Genomic DNA, 17,042 nt, shown 5'->3' with positions numbered 1-17,042 from the left:
TGTGTCACAGTCCTGCCTCCGGGCCTTTGCCCATGCTGTTTCCACTGCCTGACACATCCTCCTCCACCTTCCCCACTTAGCACCTACTTACCTTGGGTTCTCAGTTCAAACCATGAGTTCCCTGGAAAGCCCTCCGAGGCCCCCAGGCCGTTTCCTTCTGGCCCCAGGCACCTTCTTCCTTCATCTCAGTTAACCAGCTACTACTGAGTCAGCTCAGACTCTTGTGTGTCAGAGTAGAAGTGTGCTCCATAGGGTTTTCAATGGCTGATTTTTTGGAAGCAGATCGCCAGGCCTTTCTTCCGAGGCACCTCTGGGTAGACTCGAACCTCCAATCTTTTGGTTAGTGGCCGTGCTTAGCCATTTGTACCACCCAGGGATTCCGCTCTCATTGCAACTTGGGGCTATTGTATTCATGTTTGCAGTTTGTTTTCCCTTCTAGTCTGTGAGCTTTGCCAGGGCAGCGGTCTGGCTCCGTTTCCTGCTGTATCCCTGTGCCTGGCCCAGGGTGGTGCTCACGGGATGATGGTGGCTGGCTTGGGCCCAGCCCTGCTGACCGCCTCCTTCCTTCCTCTCCCAGGCCTGTGCCTCCTCCCACTCCCTGTGCTCCAACCTCAGCAGCACCTGGAGCCTGAGCGAGTTCCCCTCCCTGCTGGGGGGCTCAGACACAACGGGGGAGGTAGCTGTCGCAGGGGGATCTGAGCCCCATACCTCGGTAAGATGCCCACCTGCCCCGGATATGGGGTGGGGGGCTGCTGATGACCTTCATACAGCTACTGATTTGTAGAGTACTTTTCAGTTTCTGACAGTCGCATTTCACAGGTGAAGAAATAGAGGCCCGGGGAATCCAAGTGCCCTATTTGGGCTCATTCAGAGCCAGCTTGGTGCTGAGCCTGGGTGCCAGGGGACCAGGGGTGCCCCTCACATGCTGTAATCTTGCTGAGCCCACTCCCCACTCTGGGCTATGGTCTCATCTGTGGAATGGGCACAAACCAGTTGCTCTGAAGTTTGGGAAGGTGCTGGGCAGGGGAGATGACCCAGGCCCTGATGTGGCATTGCAGGAAGAGGCCACAGACAGCGAGAAGGAGATCAACCGGCTCTCCATCCTGCCCTTCCCTCCCAGCGCTGGCTCCATTCTCCGCCGGCAGCGTGAGGAAGACCCTGCACTTGCTAAGAGGTAAACAGGCCCTGGAGAGAGCAGTAGGGGCCCAGGGAGGTGAGGCTGCTGTTTCCTGAAAGACAGACCCACCTCCCAGCTTCCCTGTGCAGAGTCAAGTCCAGGCAGTCACCTCCCCTTACTACCCTTAAACAGGGAGCTCTGCAGACCCAGGCCCCACAATCCTCTGAGTGACTGAGGTCAGGGGTTAAGGCAGTCCAAAGGGCAGAGTGGACCCAGCCTCAGCTGAGTCCCTTGAAAGGAGATCACTGAAAGTCAAGCCTTGAGGATCCTAAATCCCGGGGGAAGCCATGTGGTTCAGGACTAGGGGACGTGGAGAATGTTTCAGGGGGTCAGGGACTCAGCCAGGGAAGCCTGGCCCCAGGTTTAGCCAACAGCAGCGAACAGGGACCAAGCTATGTCTGCTGGTGCTAAGACCAAGGGCAGGAGATACCCTGCCTCCTGGTGTCGTTCCCCTGTACTGCTTTCCCCTAGAAGGTGCCCGTCATCTGTTCATTTGCTCATGAAATGCTGGGCACCAGGAGGTGTGATCAACATGGGCCTGATCAGAGTCATGAATACACCGTGACTGAGGTGGGAGGAGGGAGGAGGTAGACCCTGTAGTGGCAGTTCAAGGTAGAAAGTGAGTGAGATACGAGTGTCCAAGAAGGGGACTGGGGCTGGCTTTGAAGGCCAGGCCAGGGCACTGTGGGTGGAAGAATCTGCAGGAGGGGCCTGAGTCTTAGCTTCTTGCTTCATGAGCTTGGGGGAGCAGGGTGGTGTGGGTGCTCTGTGCCTGGGACCCCTGCCTTGGGTCTCTCTGCCTTTGCCTGGGGGCTGCAGGACCGTGGTGGCATGGGGCAGGACAGAGTGGGCAGAGTGTCTGCTGTGCCTTATCTCCTGCTCCCTCCTCGCCCTCTCTCTGTCCAGGTCCTTCAGCAGCATGTCAGACATCACAGGTAATGCCCTCGAACTCTGTGGGGATGGGTCATCTGAGGGAGTGCTTTCAACCCACCTGAGGCTTATGCCACCTGCTCTACCTGAGACGCCCTTGTTGAGGGCGAAGCCCCACTGTTCTCGGAGACCACACTGTGGCCCTGGGGCGTTTGGTTCCCACCTCTCACCCTGAGCCCAGTCCTGGTCACATCGCCATCCTGGCTGTGGTGGACGGGCCCCTCCTCAGACCCCACCTGCCCCCACGCTTCCCTGGGAAACTGAAGGGCCACCGAAAAGGCCCTGGGCCAGCTCTGAGTTCGGTGGGTCTGATGTGCTCCTGGGGCCTCAGCTCACACCTCTGGGTTGCTCTGGTTGCTCATGCCCCCTGCCTCCCCGTCTCCCAGCCCGGGTCCCCTGACCCTCGTTGTTCCTCCCCAGGGAGTGTGACGCTTAAGCCTTGGTCCCCTGGCCTATCCTCGTCCTCGTCCTCTGACAGCGTGTGGCCTTTGGGCAAGCCGGATGGACTCCTGGTCCGGGGCTGTGGCCTGGACTTCTTCAACAGGTACGGCAGCTGCCTGGGGCAGGAGCTGGGGGGCTTGGGCCTCAGCTATCTTGAGAGGGTGGGCAGGGGTGAGGCAGCTAAGCCTTTGCCAAAATAGTGAAGTCTTTAGGCAAAAAAAAAAAAAAATTTTTTTTTTTTTTTTTTTAGGCCAGGGCTTTGAACTGGTTAGTTCTGGTCTGAACCCCTGCTGAGAATTTGCATTTCTGACTAGTTCCCAGGCTCTGCTAATGCTGCTGCTTAGGGACCAACTCTGAGAACCACTGGAAGGACAGTGGGTCTCAAAATTTATTGTACATAAGAATCACCCGGGGATCTTGTTAAACTGTAGAATCGGATTCAGTGTATCTGGGGTGGAAATGCATATTCTCAGCAGGGGTTCTAACCAGAACGAACTGGTTCAAAGCCCTACTTTAGACCTTGGGGTTTAAATCCAGCCACCACCGTTCACTGTCCCTGACTTGGGCTGGTCACTCTACCTCTGTGGGCCTCAAGCTTCCCCGTTGGTTAACGGGAGACAGTGATCTCTTCTACATGTGGGTGTTTTGAGGTTCCTGATTCATAACTCTGTCAGGCACACAATAGGTGTTTAGTAAATGGCTGCCCGTGTATCAACATCCCTGCCTGCCAGGCCTCCCTGGCCCAACACTCTGGACAGGACTGAGCCATCCAGCAAAACTCTGTGCTGTGGGTGCAGCTGGGCCACTGTGGGAGCTCAGAGTGCAGGCGCTGGGCTCTGTTAGCGCTGGCCAAGGAGTGGCTCCCTGGTCAGACCTGCCAGTGGCTCTCAGGAGTGGTGGGGGCTGGGAGCTCAGCAGGTGGGGGGAAGAGCTGGGTGACTGTGGCAGAGGGAGCGGGCAGAGGGAATCCAGGGAAGTGCCCGTGATTTGGCTGAGACTGGAGCACAAGGAGGAAGGTGAGGGGAAAGGTGAAATTTGAGGCTGGGCCGGCCACCGTAGACTCTGTGTCAGGCCAGGAAAGTGTGGACTTTGGCTTGTGGACTCTGGGAGACCTGAGAGCGTTCAGCTATTAAATGCAAGACCAGCAAGTCATGGCCGCTCCACAGTGTCCTCTCTGTCCTGGGATGTAGACATTATATGGATTATCCCTGTTTTTTAGAGATGGAAATTGAGGCTCAGAGAGGTTAAGTGACTTGTCCAAGGTCACGCAGCTGGGAAGTGCCTGAGCCAAGGTCCAGAATGAACTGATCCATCTAGATTTTAGACAAGGGCTTGGGGAGCACTGAATGGTGGAACTGGAATGGGGGGATGCTGGGTCCAGAGGAAGAGGTCACCCAAAAACCATGGGTGGGGTAGGACTAGTGGCCTCCTGGAAGCAGCTTGGCCAGCCTGTGGTCAGGCCCCCGCCCCCACCTCGCCCTGGCTAGACAGCCGGCCCTGTGTGACATTGTTTCTTAGACGCAGGACGTGCTTCAGGGGAAGGGGCGGAGGTACCTCCCTTCCTGCCTGCCTTGGCCCTTCCTCCCTTCCTCCTGCTTGGCTACAGCAGGGGTCCTGGCTGCTGTCCAGGGGCTGCTGGGAGAGTGGGCAGGAGGCTGTCTCAGCCCCCACCCATGGGGTCATGGGGTCACTCCTGCTGCCCACGCCTGGGGAGGAGGGAGTTGAGGTGGGGGTGGGAGAGATATAGAAATGGGGGGTGCTGGAGGGAGTGGGGGACCGAGAGAGAAGGAGGTGGACTGTCAGAGTCGGGGGCCCTAACTGTGCCTGGTGCCCTGGTGGGGCGCTGTGCAGCGGGGAGAGTGGACTTTGGAGCCAGCTACCTAGGCTGAAATCCTGGCTCTATCTCTTGCGACTGTAGGGCCTCAGGCAAGTCGCTTCGTTTACTGGTGCCTCAGTTTCCTGCTCTGTAAAATGGGACCCACAATAGTGGCTGTCCCTAGGGTTATTGTGGGGGGTTCCAGTATTCCATCTCAAGTGCTTAGAACAGTGCCTGGCTCATACTGTTGTATATCCTCGAGTCAATTGGGATTCCTAGAGACCCTATAGGATGGAGTAGAACTGCCCCATAAGGTTTCCTAAGCAGATTGCCAGGCCTTTCCTCCTGCTAAGCCACTGGATGGGTTTGAACCAGCTGAGCGCTTATTATGCCACCAGGTCTCTTTGCCTGGCTCATAAAAAAAAAAAGTGGTAAATACATGTTAGCTCTTAGCTGTTAATACGATTGCTACTGTTTAACTCACAGAGCAGTCTTGAAGGCTAATATATATATGTATTTTTAATATTTTATTGCGTTTTCAGTGAAAGTTTACACAGCAAATTAGTTTCTCGTTTAACAGTTACTACACGAATTGTTCAGTGACATTGATTACATTTTTTCACAATGTGTTAACATTCTCATTAATTCCATTCTGGATATTTCATTTCTAGTAATCTGGTTTCCCTTCCCCCTTCCCCTTTCATCTTTGCTTTAGAGTAATTGTTGACGGTTTGGTCTCATACAGATGATTTTGTACAGGTGCTCAGTACTCACTGGTGATATTCTTTATTTTATGAGCCAGTCTGTTATTTAGCTAAATGGTGACACCGGGGTGGTTTTGGTTCAAGGTTTATGGAGCATTGAAGGGCAGTAGTCTTGGGGAGTCCTCTCGTCTCAACCGGTATAGTAAGCCTGGACTTTTTAGGAAGTTGAGTTCTGCTCCACATTTTTCTCCCCTTCTGTTGGGATCCACCTATTGTGGCCTTGATGAGAACGGCCTAGTTGTAGCCGGGCACCATCTAGTTGTTTTGGTCTCAGGGTAGATGAGGTCATGGTTCATGTAGGCTGTTAGTCCTGTAGACTAGTTTCTTGTTTTTTGAGTCTTTGGTTTCCTTCTTTCTCTTTTGCTTCGGATGAGAAGAGACTGATAGTTGTAAAGACTGGTCTTTTTAGCCCTATTATACAGATGAGGAAACTGAGACTCAGAGTCAGGAATTTGTCCAAGTCATAAGGCCACTTGGTGGTGGAGTTGGGGATTCCAATGTGCCTTCTTTCCATATAAGTTCGACTCTCTGCTGAGCCACTGCTATGTGCCGGGCGCCTGTCCCTTTCCCAGTTTCTGCCCATCTCTTCTCCTTAGCCTCCTTGCCACCTCTTCTGGTCTTCCCTGCCCTTCTCTGCTCTTGGGGCCTTCGTGGGGGCAGACCATGGATGGACAGTGGGGGTGCGCCTGCAGGCTGAAGGATGAACAGACAGATGGATGGGCAGGGAGACAGTGAGGAAGAGCTGAGGAGTGAAAGTGAGGACCTGAGGAGGGCTGACAGGGCACTGGGAGGATCTCTGGCATCTGTCCTTGCTCAGAGAGGGTTTGATAGGTCTAGGGGGCCGTGGTTAAGAGAGTGGGCTCATTTCCTGACTCCACCACCGGTGTGACTCTCAGCAAGGTACTAACCACCCTGTGTCTTAGTTTTCCTCATTGGAAGAATCAGCGTGCCTTCTATAGGGTTGTCAGAATTAAAGGAAGTAACCTGTGACACACTTAGCGCGGCTCCTGGCACACCGTCAGCCAGCGAGTATCCATTTTCAGCAGAGCGGGCGGTACAAATGGTTAAGCGCTCGACTACTAGTTGGAAGGTTGGCAGTTCAAACTCACCCAGAGGTGCCTTGGAAGGCAGGCCTGGTGATCTGCATCTGAAAGGTCACAGCTTTGAGTTCTACTCTGCACATGTGGGGTCGTCATGAGTCAGAATTGACTTGAGGGCAACTAACAACAACAACATCAGTGCCATAGCATGGGGGCTGAGAGGAATAGGAAGAATCTTCACACAGCTTGGGTGATCAGTCATGGAGGGCTGCCTGGAGGGGGTGAGTGTGGCAGGGGGTGGAAAGATGAACAGTGAGAAAGTGGTGACCCACACACAGGTAAAAGGGAAGGAGAAAATGGTGAGACAAGGGGGAAGGTAAGATGCACTGGGCAGAGTGGGGGCAGACTTGCAGAGAAGGAGTCCAAGGCTGAGGGAACAGTGTGTGCAAACGGCTTGGAGGCTGAGAAAACAGGACCCTGGAAAGACTGGAGCACCATGGGACAGGAATGGGAGGGAGTGTCTGGAGAAGAGCCTGGGCCAGGTGGAAGAGCCCATGGGTATGGGGCCAAGGAGCGTGGGTAATAGGGAGCTACGAGGCCTCTGGGAGCTGGGGAGTGACATGGTCATACTGGGCCTTTGCTGGGATGGCCTTCAGGGCTGGTGGGGCGGGGGTGGGAGAGAAGTGAGGTAGGCCTGGCTTCTGTAAGCATTATAGGGCCCTGAGCAGGAACTCAAGCATCCTGTATTCTGCCTGGAGATCTTCCCACAGTGCTCTGGGGTGGTGGGCAGGAAGGGAGGGCAGAGCTGGGAGAGTGAAGTATTTGCCTGTTTTCCTCTGCCTGTGACCTGACCTCCTGACCCTCCTGGAGGTGCAGTACTGAGAGCCCTCACTGGGTAGATGGGAAACCCCATCCTTCCCACACTGCTCAGGAGTTCCGGGAGGTTGGGCAGGCAGCCCGTTTCCCGCACCCTGCTCCCCTCTCCACCCCCTCCTGCTTGTGGGGTGAGGCCTGGGCCTGAGAGGATCTGGTTCCTGCCCTCAGCAGGCCCCCAGGCGTTTTCTGAGCATGCTCAGGGCAATAGCCCGAGAGGGAGGTGGAGGGTCAGAGAAGGCAGTGTCTCCCTCAGGGAGGTCTGGGAGGTTGGCAGGAGTGCCCTGGAGGAGGGGATGCCTGAGCTGGGTTTTTAGGGAGCGGCAGCAGTTGGCAGGCCCTAAGGGAAGAGCCGTCGGCCTGTGGACTGCGGTCCTCACCTTGAATTACAGGGAGAGTGGAAGAACGCGGGAGGGCTAGGCCCTCATCTAGGGTGGCTGTGATGGTCTTTCTGTGGGTTTGAAGCGGTGGGAAGACAAAGGCCGAGAGAGAGCTGATCTGTTCTGAGTCACACCTGATAACAGTAAATGCCTGCTTTTTATTAAAGACTCAGCATGCCTGACACTGTTGGTGCTTTCACTCATTTAACTCCTCAGTGCTGTGAGTGGGTGCAGCTGGGGACATCGGAGGGTTAAGCTGCCGGGCGGTCTGGCCCAGAGTTCCTGTTCATGACCTCCATACCACTGTCGGTCAAATTTTCTGACCACAACCCACAGTGAGAAATTTATTTTATATCGAAACCTAGTCCACACGCCTGAAACTAAAGGGTCACGAGACAGCAGTTGGTTTGACCTGGTAGGAGGCTGGTTTATGTTTTCTGTTGCATTCCGCTAAAAACAGTGCCGGCTTTGGCCCAGTCAATTCCACACCCCGAGGGACAGGCCTGCAGTTTGGAACCTCCTCCCCCCGCAGCCCTCTGCTTCCACCTGTTTACCTGCATTGTTTTTCATTGCTCAGACTCTCCCTCCCCTCGCTCACACCCATACTGGGAGACAGGTTCCATCTTTTCCTCACTTTACGAATGTGGTCAGCTCACGCACCCGAGTCTAGGCACGGTTAGCGCTGGGCTTTGGAGCCATAGCTGTTTCTTCATGGCCCATCTCCAGCCACAGGGCAGCATAGCCAGCCCAGCCACAGGCTTCTGTGGTTCAGGCCTTTCCGCAACCCCTTGGTGCAGCCAGGGTGAGTCTAGGGCTGAAGGAGCCCGTGAACACAGCATCGATGCCTCCACTGCCAGTGTTCAGCCCTAGCCCCTTGGGCTTGGTTGTCTGAGAGCGACCGAGGGGGTGGTGAGAGCATGGAGGGCTGGGGCTGCGACAGGCGTTCTTCATGGCCCAGGTTCCCAGCTCCCCAGCAGTGGTGCCCAGGTGAAGGTCCTTCCCGCCTTGCCTATCCCAGGCTGGTAGCAGAGGGCAGTGTGGCTGTATCTGTGCCACAGCTGTGTGGGTGGGGATGTGGGCACTCTGCCTGAGCCACGTCTTTGGCTGGGGCACACCTTTTAACCTGGGCCTCCCCTCACCCAGAGGATCCCGGAGGGGACTTCAGGTCCGTTTGTCTTTGAACGGACCATGGGGCCTCACTAGTTCTCACCCAGGGACAGGCAGAGAGCCCTGCTGTGATGGGGACCTGGGTGACTGTCTTAACCTTCAGTGGCTCCCACTGCCCACGGGATGGCCAGACACCTTCGTTCTGCGTCCTCCACAGGCTGGCTCCAGCTTGTCTCTTCTGGGAGGTGCTTCCCAGGATGTTAGTTAATTAGGAGCTGAGAACAGTGCCTGGCCCATGGGAAGTGCCAGTGTTTGCTGCTGCTGTTAGTACTGTTATCAAATTCTTCCCATACCCTGTATTCTGCCCTCCACGCCTTTGCTCATGCTATTCGTTCTCCATCCATCACTGAAGCGCCACCTTTCTCCATGAAGGGGGAGCCTCGGTACCCCTTCCTCTGGGAAGCTCCCCTTTTGCCTCGTGGCCAGCTGGCTCCCTTTTCTGGTCTGCTTAGGGTTCTAGTTGACCTCCCTCCCCAGACCGTGGGCAGGGTGGAGATTTATTAATCATCTGCTGTGGGCCAGGCAGAGATCTTGGCGGCGCAGTGGTTAAGAGCTACGGCCTCTAACCAAAAGGTTGGCAGTTTGAATCCACCAGGCGCTCCTTAGAAACTATGTGTGGCGTTCCTACTCTGTCCTGTAGAGTCGCTATGAGTCAGAATCGACTCGATGGCAACGGGTTTTGGTTTGGTGGGCCAGGCACTGTGTTTGGTGTAAGGGGTACAGAGTTGGACAACCACAGAAGTCTGGTTCTGAGGATTTTTTTTTTTTTTGTATTTGATTTTGTTGTCTTTTGTTTGCTTTCACTGAGTCAGCCCCCTACTCATGGTGGCCTCATGCGACAGAGTAGATCAGCTCTGTAGGGTTTTTTTTCTTGGCTGTAATCTTTACAGAAGCAGGTCTCCAGGCTTTTCTTCCACAAAGCTGCTGCGTGGGTTTGAACTGCCATCCTTTAGGTTAGCAGCCAATCGCAAACCACTTGTGCCACCCAGACTTCTCAGGTTGTTTTTCCTGATGGAAGAAACAAAAGGGCAAGGGCAAAGGCAAAGGCAAGTGCTAGTCCAGGGAGCTCCCACCTCCCTGGGCACTCAGAGGAGAGGCCGCTTTGACCTGGGCTTTGAAGGATGAGCAGACTGCCTGGCTGAGGAGAGGGGCAAGGGCATCCCAGGCAGAGGGCCCCTCAGGTGTAGCGGCTGGGGAGCCATGGCACCCAGGGACTCTTGTGCTTGCTGTCCTTCTCCAAGAATGTTGAATGGGAATGAAAATACTACTGGGCTTTAATTCCCACCCCCCTTCTGCCTTCTCAGGTCGCTGGCTGTCCGATTGTCTGGCTGGAGCCCCCCAGGGGGCCCTGAGCCCCAAGACAAGAGCCCAGACGGCCTTTCGTTCCTTGGGGACAGCTGGTCTGGGGCCGTGAGGCGGCGGGTGCTCTCTGGGCCGGGGTCTGCCCGGGCAGAACCCCGAGAGGTGAGGGCCCTCTCCCCTGGGCTGGAGGTGGAGTCAGTGCGTTAGCCTGGGTGGGGCAGCCTCTGATTGGTGAATGAAGGTCACTGGGTGGAGCTTCTGGGGATTGGCTAGAGCAGAGAGAGATGGGTGATTAGCTGCTCTTTGCCCCGCCCCAGCCAGCGTTGAAGGAAGTCTGATTGGGCAGGAACTCCAGGTGGGGCGGATTGATAGCACCTGACCAGGATGGGGTATGTGGGGTGGGAAGCCTGATTCCAGAGTCCTGTTGGTGGGAACAGGGCCTGACTGGGCTGGACATGGCATGTGCCCCCTGACGTGGGGTCTGAATTGTGAGACATGGTCGCCCCCACACCCTGGTCTTCCTCTAGCTTCCCAGTTGTCCTGACCTGGGAGGGTCGCTTCATTCCCTCCCTGCTTGGGTTTTTCCCCAGCCAAGGGCTGAAGCTGCTGGCCTGGAAGGGTCATGCCTGGATGCGGAGGTCCAGCAGAGACCCTCGCCCTGGAGCCAGGTGTCCACACACCCCTTCCTGGTGGATTCCAAGGGTAAGCCTGGTCTTGCATGGAGGCTGGGGAGTGACTGGGACCAGCCCAGGATGCAGATGGGGAAACTGAGAGCTAGAGAGGGAGATGGCCCCACCCCAGTCACCCTGTCTCCTGTGCTATTGCCCTGTCCTCAGTAAGCAGCGTCTGGTGAAAAGTGCACTGATGAGGAGTCCGGGAACTTGGATTCAAGTCCTCGTTGTGTCCCTAGTGGGCTGCGTGGTCTAGGGCAAGTCTCCACCCCCTCTGGACCTCAGACTCTCACTCTAAGAAGGGGGAGGTGGGGTCTTGGCAGCTCAGGCCTCTAGAGGGCCATGCTGGTGGTCTCACCATTAGCCGATCCCTGGCCTCACCTTTCTCCTCTTGTTCCCCCCACTGTCCCTGTCCACCTCATGCTCAGCCTGCCAGTCCTTCCACGAGGCCCTAGATGCCTGGGCAAAGGGGCCGGGCACTGAGCCCTTCTACATTCGAGCCAACCTCACCCTGCCTGAGCGGGCAGACCCCCATGCCCTGTGCGTGAAAGCCCAGGAGATCCTGCGGCTGTTGGACCCGGCGTACAAGCGGCAGCAGGAGTGGTTCTGTATACGGGTTGACCCCCTCACACTACGGGACCTGGACCGAGGCACTGTGCCCAATTATCAGAGGTGACAAAAACTAGGAGCCTAGAAACTGGTCCCACTGGGAGCGGGAACTGGGGTGGGGGTCCCCCCCCTGCAATCCCTCACCATCCTCTGGGGTGGTCCAGGAGGCAGGAGGAGAAGGGGCAAGGGGGCTCCCCATGTCTCTGCAAACACATGGTCCCTACAAACACATGACATGACTCCCCTCCACCTCCATAGAGCCCAGCAGCTCCTGGAAGTTCAGGAAAAATGCTTGCCCTCCAGCCGGCACCGAGGTCCCCGCAGTAATGTAAGCAGGCCTGGGTGGGCAGGAGGGGCCTGGAGAAACGGAGAGGGTGGGCTCTGTTCTCTAGCAGCCCTGGGGGAGGAGAGGAGGGAGGTCCCCCCTCACAGGACTTAGGTGGTCATCTAATAAGCACCTAGCATGTGTTTTCTTAGCGCTTTACAAACAAACAGAACAACAGAGGGCCTCATCCAGGCTAGCTGAGAGAATTGGATGAGCCAGAGTGTGCCAGTGCTAGGAGGATGCCTGGCCCATAGCAGGCACTTGGCAAACAGCCATCACATCTGTTTGCCATTCTTGGATAGGGCTAGGCTGGGCGATCGTCCCCACTGTGTGCTGGGGCTCAGCAGACTTCAATACTCAGGAGGCTCTGTCGCTAGAGAGGTGTTGAGAACGTGGGCTCTTAAATCCCAGCTCCGCTGCTTACCAGCTGTGTGACCTTAGACCACCACCTTAGCCTCCCTTAAGGCTCTGTTTCCTCACTTGTAAAATGGGGACAATTATGCTATCTACCCAGGAGGTAGTATAAGGCTTCAGTGAGTTAACCCCATGTCAGGTGCTTAGCGTCTGGCATGATATAGGCATGTGATGTGTGTTAAGTATTGGTATAATAAGTGCCAGTGTTATTGGACCAATTAACCTTACCCAAGGTCATGTTGCTAGTTCATTGACAGAGCCCCCAAAGTTTGTCCCTTCTGTACCATGCTGCTTCCCCGGGCAGAATTTCCACCTCCCCACTGGCTGAAGCCAAGCCCGCGTGGCTGGTGTGAGGGCTGTGGCAAAAGGAATGGAAGGAGTATATGCGACATTAGGCTTCTCCTGTCTCTGGCCCTCAGTCTCACCATCTATAAAGTGGGGGCAGACCAGCCAATCCCTAAGACTCCTCCAGCTCTAATTGGCTCTGACTGGGCTCTTCTCTGGACCCTTAGCGATGATTGTCCTCACCTGCCTAGGAAGTGGCCCTGGGCCAGACAAGGGCCTGGGATGGGCCTGGTGGGGAAGTGGGGCCTTGTGCTGACCCAGGCGGTGGGGGGTGGGGGGGATACCCTCTTCTGGAGGCTGTTTATTCTCCCGACTCCCTGAGGGTGGGGTGGAGCTGAGCTCTCAGGTACCCCTCCTGACTCTTTCCCAGCTGAAGAAGCGAGCCCTGGACCAACTCCGACTGGTAAAGCCTAAGCCTGTGGGGAGTCCTGCAGGGGACTGCCCGGAGCAGCTGCAGCTGGAGCCCTGCTCAGGTGAGTGCCCAGGCGTAATGGTGCAGACCTGTGCTGTGCATGGTGTCCTTGGGCCTGGAAGGGCCTGTTGAGGGGGTTCCACTGGAAGGTGGGGCCCATGCTGGGGGCCTGAGAGGCAGGGCTCCCCCTGGTGGAAGATAGGCTGCTGGGGTTGAGAGAGGTGGGGAGATGAGAGGAGTAGGCTATGTGTATGATTGTCATTGTGGGTCTGGATGTGTTTGAGGCACACACAAGCATGGGCCCATTCTAATCTGGGAAAGTGTGTATAGCTGCGTCTTTTGCACGTGTATGGTGCAGGTGTCTCGTGAGGACCCCAGAGAAGGGGTTCCTGGAGCAGTAGGGTGAGGCCTTAGACCAGATCGGAGAGAATGCACTGGGGGAGCCCACTGAAGGAGTAGCAACTTTGAGAGTTCAGAGGAAGACTTCCTGGAAGAGGTAGCATTTGAACTGGGGCCTTCAAGGATGAATAGGAGTTTGTTTCAGGTGGGAGGCACAGCTGTGCAAAGGCACAGTGATGTGGGTGCTGTGTTTAGAGAACATTCAGCTCAGTAAGTGTGTGCATCAGGCACCAGGTCCGTGAGCGTTGTGCTCCATCCGGTGAACGCAGTGGTCCCCACCCTCATGGGGGCCACCGCCATGGGGAGGCACACGCCAGTCAGATAATTGCCCTCGTGAACATCATTACACAGAGGGTGAGGCGGGTAATGGAGGAGCACATGCCAGCAGTCCTGCTGTCTGTGTGACCAGGGCTTTGAAGGGGGAGTTAAGAGTTAAGGGGCTGAGGGGTGCAGGGGTGGGGGTGGGTGGCCCCAGCGCATGCAAACACCCTGTGATTGGAGGCAGCACTCTCAGGTGGAGGAACTGAAAGATGGTCTGTGAAGCAAGGGTGGAGTCCGATGGGTGCGTGGCTCGCTGCCTGTCCAGGCTGACCTGCAGGGCTTTGTCACCCACGTGATGAATGTGCCCTTTTCCCTAAGAATCATGGGAAGTCATCGTTGCATTGAAAGCAGAGCAGTGATAGGATCTGACTTTAGTTTTAAAAAGCTCCTTCTGTCTGCAGAGTAGAAAATGACCTGTAGGGGGCAAGGGTGGGGCAAGGGAGCAGTGAGGCGCATGCCGTGATGGTCTCAGCAGCTGGGTGCTTGTACCTGCATTTGTGCACATTTGCAAGACAAGCAGCAACGGGACATAGGAGGTGGGAGGGGATGGGTGGGGGGAGGCGATGGAATTTCTGGGTGTCAGAGGAACTGGGCCCTGCCTACACCCTGTCTTTTCTGTCCCTGCTCCCACCCCAGAGCCAGAGCGGAGCCTCAAACCCTACAGCCTGGTGCGACCACTGCTGGTGTCTGCTCTGCGACCTGTGGTGCTCTTGCCTGAGTGTCTGGCGCCCCGGCTCATTCGTAACCTGCTCGACCTGCCCAGCTCCCGGCTAGACTTCCATGTGTGCCCAGCGGGTGAGCCTGAGAGCTGGGAAGGGAGGTGGCTGACACCCTGGGCAGCCAGGCACACTGACCTGTCATCCCTGTCTCTTCCTCCCTCCTTTGCAGAAAGCCTCTCTGGGGAGGAGCAGTGCACATCCTCAGCCCCTGGGGCCCCCAAGGCCCGGCCTGCCACCCCTGGCCTGGGCAACAGGATCCGCGCCATCCAGGAATCTGTCGGGAAGGTACCATGTTTTGGATGGGGTACAGGTGGTGGGGCTGCCATCCTGGGCCCAGGAGCCAGAGCCTGAGTGCAGGCCTTGTTCTACTGCTCGGTTGTGGGGTGACCCTGGGCAAGTCCCTTCCCTTTTCTGGGCCTCATTTTCCTCACCTGTGAAATGGGTGGGTTGGGTCAGTTGACCTTGTGTGGGTCATCCTTGAGGTGTTTGGTTCCCGACACAGTACTGACACACCTCGTCCTTGCCTTTGCCACTACCCTGGGAGCTTGCCAGGAGCTGCGAAGGTGGGTCTCGTGGGAGTAGCGCCATCCTACAGGTGGGGAGACTGAGGTCCTGAGAGGGGAAGTGACTTATCTCCTCAGGTCTCCCGCCTCCCCTTCTGAGTTCTTTCCTTGCTGTCAGGGTTATTCCTGGGTGGAGGGGAAGCGGGAGGTCAGGGGAGGGTGTGGAGAGGTCAGTGTCTCTGGGCTGGGACTAAACTGTAGTCTCAATCCTCCCTGGCCCCCCGAGAAGAAGCACTGCCTTCTGGAGCTGGGCGTGCGCGGCGTGCGGGAGCTGGTCCTGAATGAAATCTACCCCATTGTCATCCATGTGGAGGTGACTGAGAAGAATGTCCGGGAAGTCAGGTGAGGTGGGTGGAGGGGAGCGGGGATGGGCAGAACCCTGAGACCTTCCTCCTGTTTATGTCTCTGTGTCTCTCTGTCCTCGCTACCTGTTGTATGTGTGTCTTTTTCTCTGGCTACCTCCCTCTTTGTCTGCCATCTCTCTTTTTTCTCTGTCTGTCTGTCCTCCTCTCTCTGACTCTCCATATCTTTGTCCCTCTGTCTCTGTCCATCTTTGTCCCCTGATCCACCTAACCGCTGCCCCCTCCCCTCTCTGCAGGGGCCTGCTGGGCCGGCCGGGCTGGCGGGACTCGGAGCTGGTTCGGCAGTGCCGAGGCTCCGAGCAGGTGCTGTGGGGGCTGCCCTGCTCCTGGGTGCAGGTGCCCACCGATGCGTGGGCCCATGCGGAGGAGCTGGCCAAGGTGGTGCGCGGCCGCATTCTGCAGGAGCAGGCCCGCCTCGTGTGGGCTGAGTGCAGCAGCGGCAGCAGAGGCCGCAATGGCAGCAGCGAGGCCTGAGCATCTCCCTTGGGTGCCCTGACGTCCTCCAGCACTTTGGAAGCTGCCAGAGGGGACTCTGGTGTCTGCGGTGGAACTGGATTTCTCCATCCTGAGCCTTCTAGGCCTTTGGGCTCTCAGACACCGGGCCCTGGGCCCTGAGCTCTCACCTGGGTTCATCGCTGGTCCTGCTGAGGCTGTGGGAGCCTGGTGGCGAGAGCTTTTGCTGTCCGTTCTTGCTGCTCCGGGCCTTCTCCTGAGTCCCACTGCATCTCCATGTTCCCACGGGAGTCCTCATCCTCTCCGTAACTGCCTCCCTGGAGCACCCGGGCTCTCATATGTGCACATGTCTGCACACCCAGGTTCTCCTTGGGGTGGGCTCACGTTCTGTCCCCCACCCCCAGGCACACGAGCCCTCATAGGGGTGTACCCCGTGTGTGCAGTTCTCAGTTTGCTCACGGGGTGGCAAGCCAGCTAACGTGTGATGTCCCCCTGTGCGCACGCAATCTTGTGGATGCCTCCACGTGTGGGTGTCATGGGCTCCCATCCACGATGCTGCCACAGTACATGCCCCTCGTGTCCTCTCCCGTGTGTGTCCTCTTAAACACGTGTCAGTGGTTCTCCTGTGTAAATGTCATGTCCCCACCCCTGTGACCTGTGCACTACCACGTGTGTGTTCCTGGTGAGCACATGCAGGACCATGTCCTCACGGCGCCCACTCTCTGCCCTGTGTCCTGCCTCTCTCGGGCAGCTGGGGAGGAGCCAGCTGCTCAACCACTGGAATGTACCAGAATGTATGGCTCGTACGTTACCGGGCCTTTTTCACTCATAAGCTGCACAAATATGAACATTAAACACTGTCGTAGAAGCTGGTGGTCTTCTGCTTGCGGGTGTTCCGGCCTGGGACCCGGTTTGTCCCCACCCCCACCTCAGGCTGATGCCAGCCGCCAGGTGCTGGCCCGCCTGTGGGGAGGGTCGAATTTCACTCCTCAGTCATCCTGGAGCTGCCCGCCATCTGTGCTGGCATCACTTTACCTGTCCCCCAAGTGACCGAAGGAAGGCCTCACAGCTGGACCACCGTTGCCCAGCCCTGCCTGCTGTCAATCCCCAGAGTGGGCCCTGGAGTGGGGGCGCTAGCATGGTCTCGGGTGGAAGGGGCCCAGCTTCAAGGCCAGGGGACCAGGGCAACCCTTGAGTGCACAGTCAGCTCCCCTAGAGAGAGGACGACCACCTCAGATGTGGGAAATCTGGGTGGGCTTACTGGAGGAGGTGCCACTTGAGCTTGGGGGCTGGGAGTCCTCTCTCCAAGAAATATTTTTTGGACCTACAGCATGGAGGTGACTGTCCTTGGTGCAGGCCACAATGATGAACTTGATGGCGAGGCCCGTGCTCTGGGGAAGTGGGGACATACTAGGTAGAGGGAACCTCAAGAGCAAAGGCTCAGAAGTGGAAAATGGGATGAACTTGGCCATTTGGGGAGTGGTAGGAAATAAGGCTGGGAGGTGGGTGGGGCTGGGGGCGGGACACCAGGCTGAGGTGCTTGGCTGTGGGCTGTGGGA

General features: G+C 56.8%; 1 protein-coding gene across 3 annotated transcripts in view; it reads left to right on the top strand.

Moving 5' to 3' along the window:
* Positions 1-16,343, top strand: part of CARD10 (caspase recruitment domain family member 10) — a 30,028-nt gene extending 13,685 nt beyond the window's left edge. For 2 of the 3 annotated variants that reach the window (XM_049884376.1, XM_049884374.1), the window contains 13 exons: positions 578-712; positions 1,059-1,174; positions 2,084-2,112; positions 2,528-2,651; positions 9,893-10,052; positions 10,481-10,592; positions 10,990-11,233; positions 11,429-11,498; positions 12,625-12,727; positions 14,023-14,181; positions 14,275-14,390; positions 14,895-15,010; positions 15,267-16,343. In XM_049884376.1, the coding sequence (XP_049740333.1) occupies positions 578-712; positions 1,059-1,174; positions 2,084-2,112; positions 2,528-2,651; positions 9,893-10,052; positions 10,481-10,592; positions 10,990-11,233; positions 11,429-11,498; positions 12,625-12,727; positions 14,023-14,181; positions 14,275-14,390; positions 14,895-15,010; positions 15,267-15,504 (1,722 nt within the window). In that variant the 3' untranslated portion in view covers positions 15,505-16,343. The remainder of the gene's footprint in view (positions 1-577; positions 713-1,058; positions 1,175-2,083; positions 2,113-2,527; positions 2,652-9,892; positions 10,053-10,480; positions 10,593-10,989; positions 11,234-11,428; positions 11,499-12,624; positions 12,728-14,022; positions 14,182-14,274; positions 14,391-14,894; positions 15,011-15,266) is intronic. The other variant, XM_049884375.1, reaches the window with a different exon arrangement.
* The last annotated feature ends 699 nt before the right edge of the window (positions 16,344-17,042 follow it).

This window comes from Elephas maximus, chromosome 4, assembly GCF_024166365.1.
Source record: "Elephas maximus indicus isolate mEleMax1 chromosome 4, mEleMax1 primary haplotype, whole genome shotgun sequence".
Classification (NCBI taxonomy): Eukaryota; Metazoa; Chordata; class Mammalia; order Proboscidea; family Elephantidae; genus Elephas; species Elephas maximus.
This window is presented reverse-complemented; position numbering and strand designations above follow the sequence as displayed.